General features: G+C 44.8%; 2 protein-coding genes across 2 annotated transcripts in view; one reads left to right on the top strand and one right to left on the bottom strand.

Moving 5' to 3' along the window:
- LOC120528148 (zinc finger protein 721-like) overlaps window positions 1-14,221 on the top strand; it is a 90,872-nt gene that overhangs the window by 60,893 nt on the left and 15,758 nt on the right. The window lies entirely within an intron of this gene.
- On the bottom strand, window positions 668-13,980 carry LOC120528136 (zinc finger protein 664-like). Its single transcript, XM_039752194.1, has 3 exons — window positions 13,874-13,980; window positions 11,447-12,015; window positions 668-3,330 (listed from the first exon to the last, which is right to left on the bottom strand). The coding sequence occupies exons 2-3, from the start codon at window positions 11,865-11,867 to the stop codon at window positions 2,261-2,263; spliced, it is 1,491 nt and encodes a 496-aa protein (XP_039608128.1). The 5' UTR covers window positions 11,868-12,015; window positions 13,874-13,980; the 3' UTR covers window positions 668-2,260.

Raw genomic sequence — 14,221 nt, 5'->3', positions numbered from 1 at the left:
CACGTGGATGGCCCTTTCTTAAACCAAAATTGGTTCCCCTATGGCATCGCTGTGAAAATCCACGCTGGCCCCTTAATTTTTAAAAATGTGTGCGCACTACAAAGAATATTCCTTCACCTTCCATTACACACTCACTGTTTGGGGTCTCACAATGTTTCCACCAGACTAGATATGGAGGTGCATCAGATGTTTGAGACGGGGAGGCCTTCACAATCACATGGGAGCTACCAGTTGTGGGGTATTCATGTCAAACAGGGGACAACAAAATGGAAGGGTGGGGACAGAGAGAAGCCATCCTCGCTGATCTGTCCTCAAATAACATTCCCTTAAGATTCTAAAGATGAATGCTTGATAATCCAGACAGAAACCCTGAACTGGAGAGGACGTGTGTGTGTCAATCTGCCAGAACAACAATGGAGGGTCTTCACATGAACAAAATGGGTGGCCCAGTTGACCTTAACCCAATGAACCTCTATGGCGAGGTCTTAAGAACTGCTGCCAACTTACCTGGCACAGCGTCAGTAATGTGCTGAGTAGGATCGGGCAAACGCTACTCCATCACACTGTTGTGCAAAGTGAAGAGAGACCTACCAGAAAAGACAACTTGGTAGTAAGAGGTGAGAGCGGGCGGTTAGCCGAGAGGCCAATGCTTACAGGCTGGCGACATTTCAAGTTTTTACAATTCAATTTAATGGCACAACATGTGGTAAAGAACATTTGATTTACAAATGAAAATTCCAAGTCACGTCACAGGTTGGGACCACCATTGATGGGGAGGGGGGTAGGGTTGGGGACTGAATTCTTTTCAGACCACCTTGCAGAAATGGCAAAGACAGACAGGTTGGTGTGGCGTAACATTCAGGTGCATCCAGTGACTGGCAAAGCTGGTTTGAAAGTTGGCACACCTCTAGTCACTTCATCATAGCATTGGCTGCATATTTTTGTAACAAGTTGTGTTGTAATTAAAAATAACAGCATTAATAGAATGTCCTGAGAGCCGAGTTGTTTCATGCAGACAGACAGACAGACTGGCCTATCACAGCAGACAATTTCCACGCTACACGTACAAACGATTGCTGTTAAAACAGAGAAATAAAACAAACACACGTGAAATATAAAATTAAATGATAAGGTCTGTGTGTGTGTGCGTGTCCAGTCCTTCAGAGCAATCAGATCAGCCATTTTGGCTTTGGCGACGTGAACTAAAGAGGATCTGTGAGTGTGAGACACACAAGGAGGAGTGAGAGGGTCGGAGGCTGAGAGTTGTCTTCACAGACGCCAAGCTCCTCGAGATGACGGACTTTAGGGTAACGGGACTTTGTTTGCCTTCAGACTGGCACACATACCACTGGGCCTAAGATGAGGTCCTCCTCATCTCTTCATGCCACGTCTTTGCCAGTTCTGTTCTCATATCTTGAATTTGTCTCTTCTAGTATTTCATCTTTTGCTGTTCTTCTAATTTCTCTTCACTTAACTGATGTCTTTCTTCATTCCAATTAGCAATGTTAAGTTTGCATCACTTATCTTAGATCACTTGCCTGGATTCCAATTATGAGCGAGTCCTCCCGGTATAACAACACTTTGTTGGAAATTGACGATTTTTTTGCATGGAAGTAGCAGGCCATGATCTCCTCTTCATCTACCACTGACCACCATGTCGAGTCTTTTCAATTTTCTGCTCACCTTACACTTTTGTGGTCTCATCTGTCCATCTTGACTGTCACCAACACTGGAGGTCCTCTTGTCTTCATCTGAAGATGTCACACTATCACTGCCACCATCACCCCCAGGGCCTAGGCAGGAGTAGGGGCATTTCTATCCTGAGAGACATGCAACAGGTATGAATTACTACTTCTGGATCATGATCATGATATACAAATAGTTTGGCTTTGGCAAGGTTTTGTAATGAAACCCACCCAGTGAAGATATCCATCAAGACTTGAGTAGCTAGGTGGGCTTTAATTGTACATGCTTTTTGACTTCTTCTTACCTTCTTAACCTCCCACCTTCTGGAGTTTCTCTCTTGGTTAAATTATTCACATTCGCCTGGTGTGCTTACCGACAGAAGTGATGCTCACTCTTCAGTCATGGCAGTTCTGTTGCACTGCTGTATTATTTAAGTTTCCAGCGCAGGTTCAGTGTAGCACTGACACTGTTCCCAATAACGTCTCCTTTAGCAATTCATAAGGAGTTACGCTAATCAGTAGATGGGCCTGAACGTTCTTCATTAGTCCCGTTGATCCCAGCACAACAGGCACTATTATTGTTTTTTAGTTCCAGTGTGAATTCTTAAGTGTTTCTGAAGATGGCTGTTTTGAGAGAATCGTTTCCCACATTCAGAACAGCAATATGGCTTCTCTCCAGTATGAATTCTTGTGTGCTGCTGAAGTGTGCTGTTACGGGAGAATCGTTTGCCACATTCTGGACAGCAATGGGGTTTCTCTCCAGTGTGAATTCTGAGGTGACTTTGAAGTTGACTTTTAAGCAAGAACCGTTTCCCACATTCAGAACAGTAATGAGGTTTCTCTGCCGTGTGAATTCCTCTGTGTTTATGAAGACAGCTGCTGTTTGAAAATCGTTTCCCACACTCAGGACAACAGTAAGGCTTCTCTCCAGTGTGAACTCTGATGTGGCTCCGAAGGTGGCTGACCTGTAAGAACTGTTTTCCACATTCAGTACAACGATAAGGTTTCTCTCCGGTGTGAATTCGGATGTGACTTTGAAGTTGACTTTTGAGCAAGAATCTTTTCCCACACTGAGAACAGCGGTAAGGTTTTTCCCCAGTATGAATTTTCGCATGTGTCCGAAGACTGCTGTTATTGGAGAATCGCTTGCCACACTCAGAGCAGCAGTAAGGTTTTTCTCCAGTATGGATTCGTTTGTGGCTCTGAAGATGGCCTAAATGCAAGAATCGCTTGCCACATTCGGCACAGCAATGAGGCTTTTCTCCAGTGTGAATTCGTTTATGTTTATGAAGATTGCTGCTACAAGAAAAGAATTTGCCACACTCAGTACAGACATACGGATTTGGTTTTGTATGAAGCCATTTATGGTATTTATAATCCAGCATGTTTTTGAAAGTTCTTTTGCATCCCTGGCAGGCAAACAACATCTCTTGATATGTATTATGCTCTTGATCACTGTCGTTGGCTTCTCCCGGTGTTTCTTTCTCAGCGGTAAGAGGACTGCACTGCACAGAGACTGCTGTCACATTCTCAGACCCACTTGCCGATTTCTTCCTATCCTCATTGTCAGGTTTCTGCTGCAGTCTGCACTGAGGCGAGGGCTGTGCAAAAGAGGATGAAGAGAAGCTGCCATTCCCCTGGAGATCTGTAAAGACAAGAAGAGTTTAGGTAAATGTCTGAAATCAACACATTATTATTAAGAGACAGATGACTCTCTGGTTGTTGGTGCTCAATTCCTTTACATGTATGTCCATTGTGAGTGTAGACCAGTCACATTCTCCTACCATGCGCTCAGTTCCTCATCTTCCTCCTATATCCCACAGATGTGTCTGCTGTGCTAATCGCAGTCCGCTATGGCTGAGCGTTAACATGTGTGCCATTGTGATCTGCAGTAGACGGGCATCCGTTCTCAGGTCAGTATCTGCCTTGGCTTAAGAGCGGTCTGTGATCACCGGTGAAGAAAATGAAGTGCGTCTGTCATATGGATTCATCCAAACTCAATTACAAGCCCCTCCAGGTCCAATGGTCACTACTGCACCACCAGTCTTTGTTATTTTCACTGTGCTTACTTGTATTGAGCCTCACTTTCTTTCCTCTCCTTCGACAGGAATCTTGCACTGGACATGTCATCTTTAGTGGTGGACTCAGCCTTAGAGTTGTCTTGTCTCATTCTGCTGACACTCACCTCTACCGGGATGCACTGTGGAGTCAGAGAAGAGCTGACCTACAGGAATTGGCATAAGGCTGTGGGTTTGGCTTTCTCTTTGTCGTTGTTATTTATTTGAGGAAATTTGAAATGTTTTGAAGAACCCAATCTGTATTGTAAAAATGCCTTGATAAATAAATAAATATGGTCAAGGCCTAATGTGAGCTACCACAGTTCTGCTGACGACACACAACTGTGTTTATCAACAGCGCCTGATGACCCCGACTCTCTTGATTCACTGACACAATGTCTTACTTGGGTAGTAATTTTCTCAAACTGCATAAGGAGAACACAGACATTTTAGCGATTGGCAAAAATGGATATAATGAGAGTATTAGAAATAAACTTGATGCATTAGGATTAAAAGTCGAGCCAGAGGTAAAGAATTTAGGGGTAATGATTGACTCGGACCTGAATTTTACATCACAAATTAATCAGAGTACTAGGACAGGAATTTTTCACTTAAGAAATATAACAAATGTCAAACCCCTTATAACACTGCAAGATGCTGAGAAATGAGTTCACGTTTTCGTTTTCAGTCGACTAGATTACTGCAACGCACTCCTCTCAGGACCACCCAAAAAAAAAAGACATCAATCGATTGCAACGAGCGCAGAATGGAGCCGCCAGAATTCTTAACTAGGAAAAGAAAATCCGAACACATCACCCCAGTCTTAGCGTCACTATATTGGTTACCGGTGCCATTAAGAATTAACTTTAAAATACAGCTAATGGTGTACAAAGCCTTCAATAATCTCAGATGGTCACCTGACACTCCAAATCGTAACCTTAGATCTTGAAATGAGGGTCTGCTTAGAATTCCAAGAGCTAAACTTAAAAGAAGTGGTGAGGCGGGCGGCCTTCTGCTGTTAGGCACCTAAAATCTGGAATAGCTGACCGACAGAAATTCGCCAGGCTGATACGTTGGAGCACTTTAACAAACTGATATAAACTCATTACTTTAACATGGCTTTTCTCAGAGCTTCATTTTAGTGTAACCCTGATATTCTGTATGTGCACTGAGTTATTTTCTTCCCATGGCTCCACAATCCATACTAACCTCTACTTTCTCTGCTGCTCTTTCTCTGTGGTGGCACCTGATCAGGGCATCATGCAGTCCTTACATTGATGGATTGAAGGCCAGAAGTCCACATGACCAGCATATAATTCTTCTACATGAAGCCAGAAAAACTTGAGGACTGATTGAGATTATTCTAGAATGCCCAATGGGGGCTGGGTGGTCTAATGGCTTTGGAACCCCTGCAGATTTTTTTTTTTTCTCCAGCCCACTGGAGTTATTTATTTATTTTTTTGATATTTTTCTGTCCTCCTAGATATCGCACCTTACTTTATTCTTTGTTAATCAGTATTGCCTAATTTTTATATTTGTTCTTTCTTCATACTGTAAAGCACTTTGAGCTCCATCATTTCTATGTAAATGTGCGATAGAAATAAATGTTGTTGTTGTTATATTCACCCGGTGGACTCTGCCCATTCCCTGCATGTGCTTCTCCAATAAAACCTCAGTTCTTCTCTCACATCCCCCAAGCTGAGTAAGGAAGGTGAGCTGGTGACTCTGAGGATGTCCTCTCACTGGCAATTCTTTCCGTGCCCGAGCATGTTTGCCCACATATAACCCAAAGTCTAGTGTGTTTGACTAGTGCGACGACTCCACGAGGGGCAATGTCCTGGCCCAAAGGAAGTGGCGGTCCTGAGCAAAGTTCAGTAGCATTCGGAAACAGTGTGATCGCTAAACGTGAACGAGCATGGAAAACAGACAAGACATCAAGTCAGATGATGCAATTCTCACTTCATTCAAAACCATTTAAGTCAAAAACAGGTTTTTATTCTAACCTGACACATGGACGTGAATTGTGGTTGGCAAGAAAAGCTGCAAACTCCTCCCTGGGCATCATCTAATCTTCTCGTACGTGCAGCACGATTAACAGCAAAAGGCTGCACTGCACATTCCATAAATCTGTAAGAAGGGCAGATCATTAATCTGCCCAACACGACTCTGAAACAACCACAAAATAAGGAAAATCAATTTGCCGTGTCTGCTGTCACTCCATGTTGTTTAGGCTTTACACAAAGTCACATGGTCCCAGAATGTGAAGTGCAGTGTGAGTACAGGCCAGCAGGGGGAGTAGAGAGTTTGGGGGGACGATCGGGCTTGGGCGCAGTACGGAACAAACGGGCCTAGTGTGAGTGCACCCTTAATTGGCTCAGAGTGAGGGAGTGAGTGGGCCTGACAGGGACGGTGGGATTCTGCCCTACATCTGATGATGCTGGCATTGTACACAGTAGGCTCGGACCTCTCAGGTGTGATCCTGAATTCTGTTTGTGAATATCATGTTATGTCACATAAAGATCATACGGAACCATTGAACTCTTCTCACAAATTCTGTACGTATGTATTATAAATAATTGGCGAAGTGCGCTGGGCAGAATTTAGGTGGGTTCACACATTACAGGAATCACAAGAGGAGGATAACATGCAGGAATTGGCATATGCCTGAAGAACCCAATCTAAATTGCAAACCTGCCTTGATAAAGATATACGCTCGCATTGGGCTGACCCGGTGGACTCTGTCCATTCTCTAGGTTGTCCCCGTGTGCTTCTCCAACAAAACTTCAGTTGTTCTCTCACATCCCCAAAGCTGAGTAGGGAAGGTGAGCTGGTGACTCCAAAGTGGCTCAGAGTGAGTGGGTGAGTGGGTGGGCCCGAGACGGACTGGTGCTCCATTGAGGGTGGGATTCTGCTGCTATACAGTAGGCTCGGACCTCTCAGGTGTGATCCTGAATTGTGTTTATTAATATGATGTTACATCACATGAAGATCACGTTATAAAGTGTATACTGAACCTCTGAAGTCTTCTCACAAACTCTGTAGGCGTGTATTATAAAATAATTAGGGGAAGGAACGCATTGTGTGCTGGGCAGAATTTAAATGGGTTCACACGTTACAGGAATCACAACAATAGGATAACCTGCAGGAATTGGCGAATGGCTGTGGATTTGACTTTTTCATCACCGTTGTCCGTTATTTAACTCATTGAGGGCTGAATATTTTTTTCCAAACAAGCACAGTTTTACAAAAAGCACACAAAGTAATGGTTTCATACATAAATCAACATCAAAACATCTGTTGCTGCATGCTGTGGCCGCCAGTTTGCTGTCTCTTGTGGCTTGAGCCGCTCAACTGGCAGGAATGTGCGGCAGCCTGGCTGTCAGGCTGTCTTCGCGTGGCAGTGGTGGACACGATTGCAGTGTTTGTCCCTCCTGTCGTCGTAAGTGGCGGTAACCCATAGGCACAGCAGCTACACAATTAGCTGGAGAGCGATCAGCTGACGCTTGTACCTCATTTGCGGTTTCAATCTCAATCTCCAGATCACTTACATCAAAATCAGAGTCCGACAAGTCAGATTCCAACTCAGATAATATGCAAAATGGCGCCCACAGAGTATTTGGCTTTGTGCATTTGCATCAATGCCATTTTTGCTGTCGTTTGCTTTTCACTACTCACCTGAGCACAGGTAGTCTTGGTCAAACCAACAAAGCTAACTTCCTTTCTAGCAAAGTGAGTCAAACTAAAAGGTAACGGCGGGATTGGTCACCGTCTACAGTTCAACATCAACCTCATCCCCTCAACATCCGCCCTGAAAGAGTTAATGCCATTTCAATGTTTTGAAGATCCCAGTCTATATTGTATACCTGCCTTGATAAAGATATACGGTCGCATTGGGCTGACCCGGTGGACTCTGCTCATTCCCTACATTGTCCTCATGTGCTTCCCCAACAAAACTTCAGATCTTCTCTCGCATCCCCAAAGCTGAGTAGGGAAGGTGAGCTGGTGACTCCAAAGTGGCTCAGAGTGAGTGGGTGGGTGGGCCTGAGAGGGACTGGCGCTCCATTGAGGGTGGGATTCTGCTGCTATACCGTAGGCTCGGACCTCTCAGGTGTGATCCTGAATTGTGTTTATTAATATGATGTTACGTCACATGAAGATCATGCTCTCAAGGGTATACTGAACCTCTGAAGTCTTCTCATAAACGCTGTAGGTGTGTATTATAAAATAATTGGAGAAGTATGCCGGGTAGAATTTAAATAGATTCACACATTACAAGAATCACCTGCAGGAATTGGCATATGGCTGTGGATTTGGCTTTCTCATCATCGTTGTCATTTATTTAATGCCATTTCAATGTTTTGAAGATCCCAGTCTATATTGTATACCTGCATTGATAACGATATACGGTCGCATTGGGCTGACCCGGTGGACTCTGCTCATTCCCTACATTGTCCTCATGTGCTTCTCCAACAAAACTTCAGATCTTCTCTCGCATCCCCAAAGCTGACTAGGGAAGGTGGCTCAGAGTGAGTGGGTTGGGCCCGAGAGGGACTGGCGCTCCATTGAGGGTGGGATTCTGCTGCTATACAGTAGGCTCTGACCTCTCAGGTGTGATCCTGAATTGTGTTTATTAATATGATGTTACGTCACATGAAGATCATGCTCTCAAGGGTATACTGAACCTCTGAAGTCTTCTCACAAACTCTGTAGGCGTGTATTATAAAACAATCAGTGGAAGGAACGCAATGTGTGCTGGGCAGATTTCAGGTGGGTTCACACGTTACAGGAATCCACACTCTGAGTAAACGTTTATCTGCGTGTCCGGAGGGGAGTCTGAGCACATGAGGACTCCAAAGTGAATCACTCAATCTGAAGGAAACTTGCCAAAGTTATTAGGACTCTAAAGTGGTAAAAGCCCCCTGCTTGGGAGTAAAGATACTGCAGAGGATTTAGCGATGCAGACACGGGTTCAAGGAGTTTGGATAAACTGACCACTCAGCCAAACAGAGGCATTGTGGGAGAAGAGCATAAAGATGAAAAGTGACCTGATGGTCACTGTGATGGGGCTGAGCTCCAGAAAACCTGTGTGGAGAGGAGAGAAACTTCCAGAAGGACAAGTGGCACGGCCACACTCCACCAATCTGGGTTTAATGCCTGAGCACCCAGATGGAAGTCTTTCCTCAGTAAAAGACACGTGGAAGCCCCCAGTGGGAGTTGGCAAAATGGCAACTGGTGGACTCGCCGACTGTGAGAAAGAAGCCAAGCTTAGTGTCACGTGTGGAGTTCACCGAGCAGCACTCAGGACCCCCGCATTCAGTACTACTGGGAGAGGCGCTGTGTGACCCAAACGTGAAGTAAACACACCTGACAATACGATTAAATGCTACACGTGGTCAGCCAGGTGGGGTTTCATGGGTTATTAAGCAGGAAACACACGGGATGTCTTTGGAGGTCACTGACCACACAGCCACGTCACTCGATGTTGGCACGCCAGCTGGGACGAACAAGTTCACCTCAAATCGAATGTCACAGTGGCAAGATGCTAATTGGTGACAGATGTTGATGACGACTGTGGTGCCACACACTTCAGTTATTTTTGAGGAAAATCAAATGTCATCCAAAATATGAGTAATAAAAAAGCTAAATGAAAATGAAACATTCTGCTCTGTGACCCCCGCATTCAATCTCCATTTTATTTCAGTTGCCTGCCATGCTATTTAACCGTGTTACCCACAAATATGCCGTACCTGGCACTACAGCCCTAAAGACAGTTTACAAGATAACTAGTAGGTGGTGTCCATCTATAGATCATCGACTACCAGTTCACTCATATTGAGCAGTCAAAGTGTTAAACGACGAGTTCTCAGCACGTCAACATTCATAATCAGACCGGCTACTATGGAGGATGGCGCTGCCAGCCAAGACCTACACGTGAAGACTGAAAAATAATAAGAAAGGCTGGCATCAAACACCATTTCTGAGTCCCAGGACTACTCGGATATTAACCTGGTGTCACATACTTGTGACTGGGAGGCAGCTAAAGGGCCTGAATAGTAGTAGCAGTACCACGGCAGACCAGGGGGTGGCGAGTTGCTCTGACTTTCTCTCTCGATCCTCTGCAGACCACCCACAGGAAATGCCGCTCGCTTCGGGGGCCTAGGATGATGTCACTTCCGGCACCATTCATAATGTCACTTCCTGTCCCCGATGACATCACTTCCTGTCTCGACCTTTAAAGCCGCCACATTCTCACCCTACAATCAGTTCTGTTATGGACTCTGTTCTGTGAACAACTCAACCATTTACCCATTTGCTGCCAGGGCATAATACAAGGATGGCTGCCCAAAACTCTTTTTGATGTCTCGGGCTCATTTATGTGATACTGGGATTCCCTTTAGGACCCCCAAACACTTTATCTATTTACTTTGTTTACCTCTGAAACATACATTGAAGTCTGACGTGGATTTAGAATCACGAAACGTTTCCCACATGTTAGACAGACGTATGTTATACGATAATGAGTGTGAAGAAAAGCCTGTGACCTGAGCAAACGTAGGATGGATTTACACGACGTAGGAATCCACTTTCAGAATGAAGATCTGTCTGTGCACATGTGTGTGTGAGGGGACATCAAGTCAATCACATGGAAACTGGACATCCGCTCTTGAAAACGACCAGTCAGTCGGATTACATGAAGGGTGTCCAACTCCAGTCCTGGAGGGCCGCAGTGGCTGCAGGTTTTCATTCTCACCGTTTTCCTAATCAGTAACCAGTTTTTCCTGCTAATTATCTCCTTTACCCTTCATTTTCATAGCCCTGTTCTTAAAGGGTTCGGACCTCTAAATTGATTTGTTTCTTCATTAAATGGCAGCCAAACAGAAATGAGACGTTAAGCGAGATGACAGATGAGCAGCTAAACTGGAACATCAAACTCCAACCAGTTTCTAAATGAGAAGCCGATTCTCGCTGTTAATGAAAGCCATTATTGAATGTCATGACGTGCTGCTGCTCTCGTTGTGCCATAGCAGACTGTTAGTGTTCGGTTTTTTTATTTTCTAAGACCACCGTCAAGATGTTTTGGTGACCTGAGCAGACCAACATGACCAAGACCTTCTCCTTCCTTTATTTTCAGGTGAGCCGGTCATGGGGGCTTGTTTTGTGTTTGGCTTCTCATTAAAGGAACAGAAACAACTAAGGGGTCCGAGTCACGTCATTTAAAACGAAGGTAAAACGAGTTTATCAGCAGCACAAATGGCTCACTGATGAAAAAGATGGTCAGAATGTAAACCTGCAGCCACTACGGCCCACCAGGACTGGAGTGGGACACCCCCTGGTTTACATTAAAATCACTCCTGTAGCGTTTCCCTCATTCAGGTAATGACGCTGACTTGTGGGTCTTAACTGCAGCCCAGCTGACACCATCCACAGTTTTAACTTGATATGGTGCTTGTGAAATTCTGGTACTAAAACTGCAGCATTCAGTAAGTAAAGTCATGTGCAGGATGCTTTGAGTTTGTTTGTTTTGGTGATCATGAAGCGTTTTTCAGCTCATTATTTGTCAGGTCAGCGACTGCTAATCACAGCACACCCAAGCCACTGATGTCAACTCAGATTAAATCAAACACCCATCCTGCTCTCAGTAACACCAACTAGAATTTGGAAATGTGATGACTGCCATGTTAAGTTTATAATCGCATTACTTACGTATTCCTACACTCCCAGATGGCAGCTGCTCTTCCTCTTTTTGACCTTTTCCTTCATCGATGTTCTCTTCAAATTCACACAACTCAGATTTCAGCTCCACAGAATTCTGCTGGGTACCCAGCTGTCCCGTACTGGTGAACTGGGGCTGGACACTGGAATTATATTCTTCTGTAAACTCTTCCTTGAGTGAATCCCCAGTTTCATGCTTTTGTTGTTCAACGCTGGCCGAGAACCCTTCACAATCCTCCACTTTAATGCCACCAAACTCCTCCTTGAACTCTTCCTCTTTAAAACCTGAAATCTGTTCCTCGCAGTCCTCCTCCTTCACACTCAGACCCTCCGGTGCCCCCCACTTGCAGTCCTCTTCTTTAACGTGCGCCGGTCTTTCATCCACTTTGTCATCCTCTTTGGCCGAGGCCATAGCCCTGTGGAAAACTCTTCTCTCTCTTCACTCAAAGTGTCTGCTTTTCTCTTCTAAGATTCTTTTCTCACATGGACGGCCCTGACCTGGAGGACATTAGACAACTCACTGCACCACCGTGGGAACTGGGAAAGAGGTGCCTTCAAATCTGTCACAATAAAAGGGACAGAATTACCTCAAAAAATCACAAACAGAAATGAGCACATTTCAGGGTTAACGTGTAGCTTTAAGTAAACAGTTTTTAACACAAACAGCAAACAACCAACTAAGGTTTGGATGAGAGATCTGAAATGCTGGAAACACCCCACGTTAACCTAAGATGCTCTCAGCAGATTTGGAGCCAAAACCTACTTGATATGGAGACAAATGTAAACAATGATAATATAGCGCCTTTCAAAGTCCAGTCAGGAGCGTGAAACTTTAAAAAAAGACATCAAAACTCCTTTAGTGAACCCAAACTTAGGCCACCATCTCAGAGACACCCGGCCGGTGACATACTGATATGCCACACCTCACTTTTTAACTGACATTTATTTTTGACCGCCAGGTTATTCACACTTGCCTTGTTCTCGTTCTCTCTTCTTATTTAATTAAATCTCAGGCATAACGTTATGTCCATTCATGCATTTACTAACTGTGATATGGAGATCAGTCAGATTTCAAATTCTGCTTGCACACTTCCTCCAAGCAGTCTGCGTGTCCTCCCCATTCTCTCACCCAACCACCACCTCAACATCTCTGCCCTGGTCAAGAAGACTCGGCTGCGTCTTTACTTTCTGAGGAAGAAGAGGTAAATCCAACCGTCTCCTTAGGTTCAAGTGAACTTCTACCACTGCCCAATCAAGACTATTATGACCAGTTGTACCTCAGTATGGTATGGCAACTGCACGCTGGCTGACCAGACGTCTCTGCAGGAGGTGGCAAGAGCTGTCCAGCACATCACTGGTGCCTCCTCCAGTGCATGCTTCATCATCATCATCATCATCAGGGAGCACTCGCACTCCAGCCAAGTTCTGTTTAACTTGTGGAAGGCAGTAGAGGAGCCAGCGAGCCAGCAGCCGCAGCAGACAATGGAACAGCTTAAACAAACTGGCCTGGTGGTCTGAATGATCTCTTCTCATTTGTCAGATTTGTTCATCTGTTGTACCCTGCTGCTGTCACCCTGCTGAACTCAAAACCATCTTCATTAAAACAATAAGCGTACAACTGAGGACTCTGAATCTGTCTCAGGTCTGTCAAGTTTGCACTGTAGTCTTGGACACCTGCTACCTCAGGACTATCAGGGCTCTTCTGTGTCTGTTGATTAACAACTCACTGCATGTTACTGTTTCTATGATTTACACTATTTCAGATGTTACTGTACAGATTCTACTCTATTCACACTGTACTTAACATATTTTAACTCACACTAACTATTCTGTGTGTACTTTTGGGTTACTGCTGTCTGCACAACCCCTCACTGCTGCACACATTTATAATTTATCTGACTACTTGCACTTCCAGTTAGATGCAAAACGGCATTTGATTGTCATGATACTTGCACTGAATCCAATGACAATGAAGTTGAATCTAATCTAGTAAAGCGAGGAGGAAATTTAAAAATACGGTATTATTTTTCTTTATAAAATTTCTCACTTAATATTACCGAACTTGTAATAATCTTCCTGTGAAATTCATAACATGGATTGTCTTGAGTTCCACCGCCCACTAAACTCGGACTAAATGCCAGTTAGGCGACGCGACGAGCGAACGGCTCACACTGAAGCCTGGAGGTCTGGCTCGCGGTAACGTCAAAAAACGTGCAGGGCTCAAAGTGTCGCTCACGACAAGAACCGATGAAACTCTTATATTGTCGCTTCGTCTTCATTTCTTCCTTCTCATCTCCATCTTTCACAGTTCGTTTTTCTCACTCGGAGATTTATGCCCTCGCCTTTTCTGTGCCTCGTTGCCCTCTCCCTGTCCCTCTCCCGGTATTCCCGTTCCTTCCGGATGCTCACATTACTTACCAACACTCTCCTTTTGACGGGATCTGTTTCTGAACCTGTCTCTCGCTGTCTTTTTCTTGATTGCTTTTTGTCTTTGAAGGTGCAGACACACGCTATCCGAACTCGGAAGCAAACAAAGTGAAACAAAAACGTCATCCGCGCGCGACGCGATGCCATGGCGTTTCCGTGATTGGCTGTTCAGTGGAGCGCTGTTGTCGATTGGCTGTTCAGCGGTGCTCCTTAGAAGGACCCACCCTCCGTAATTCTGTGATTCAGGGTCTCAGCCGAGCAGCCTATAGAATTGTATGTTTATGTCACATGATTTACGCGGTGTGTGACCTAAACTGACATCCGAATGGCTCTTCTGCG

This window comes from Polypterus senegalus, chromosome 4, assembly GCF_016835505.1.
Source record: "Polypterus senegalus isolate Bchr_013 chromosome 4, ASM1683550v1, whole genome shotgun sequence".
In the NCBI taxonomy this organism is placed as follows: Eukaryota; Metazoa; Chordata; class Cladistia; order Polypteriformes; family Polypteridae; genus Polypterus; species Polypterus senegalus.
The sequence above is the reverse complement of the archived record's forward strand: the minus strand, read 5'-3'. Positions and strand labels throughout refer to the sequence as shown.

Bases quoted from the DNA above. Each gene is read 5' to 3' on its own strand.
- LOC120528136 (XM_039752194.1), bottom strand. From the start codon at position 11,867: ATGGCCTCGGCCAAAGAGGATGACAAAGTGGATGAAAGACCGGCGCAC. The intron at 3,331-11,446 runs GTAAGTAATGCG...TTGTCTTTACAG, and splicing joins ATCTGGGAGTGTAGGAATAC to ATCTCCAGGGGAATGGCAGC.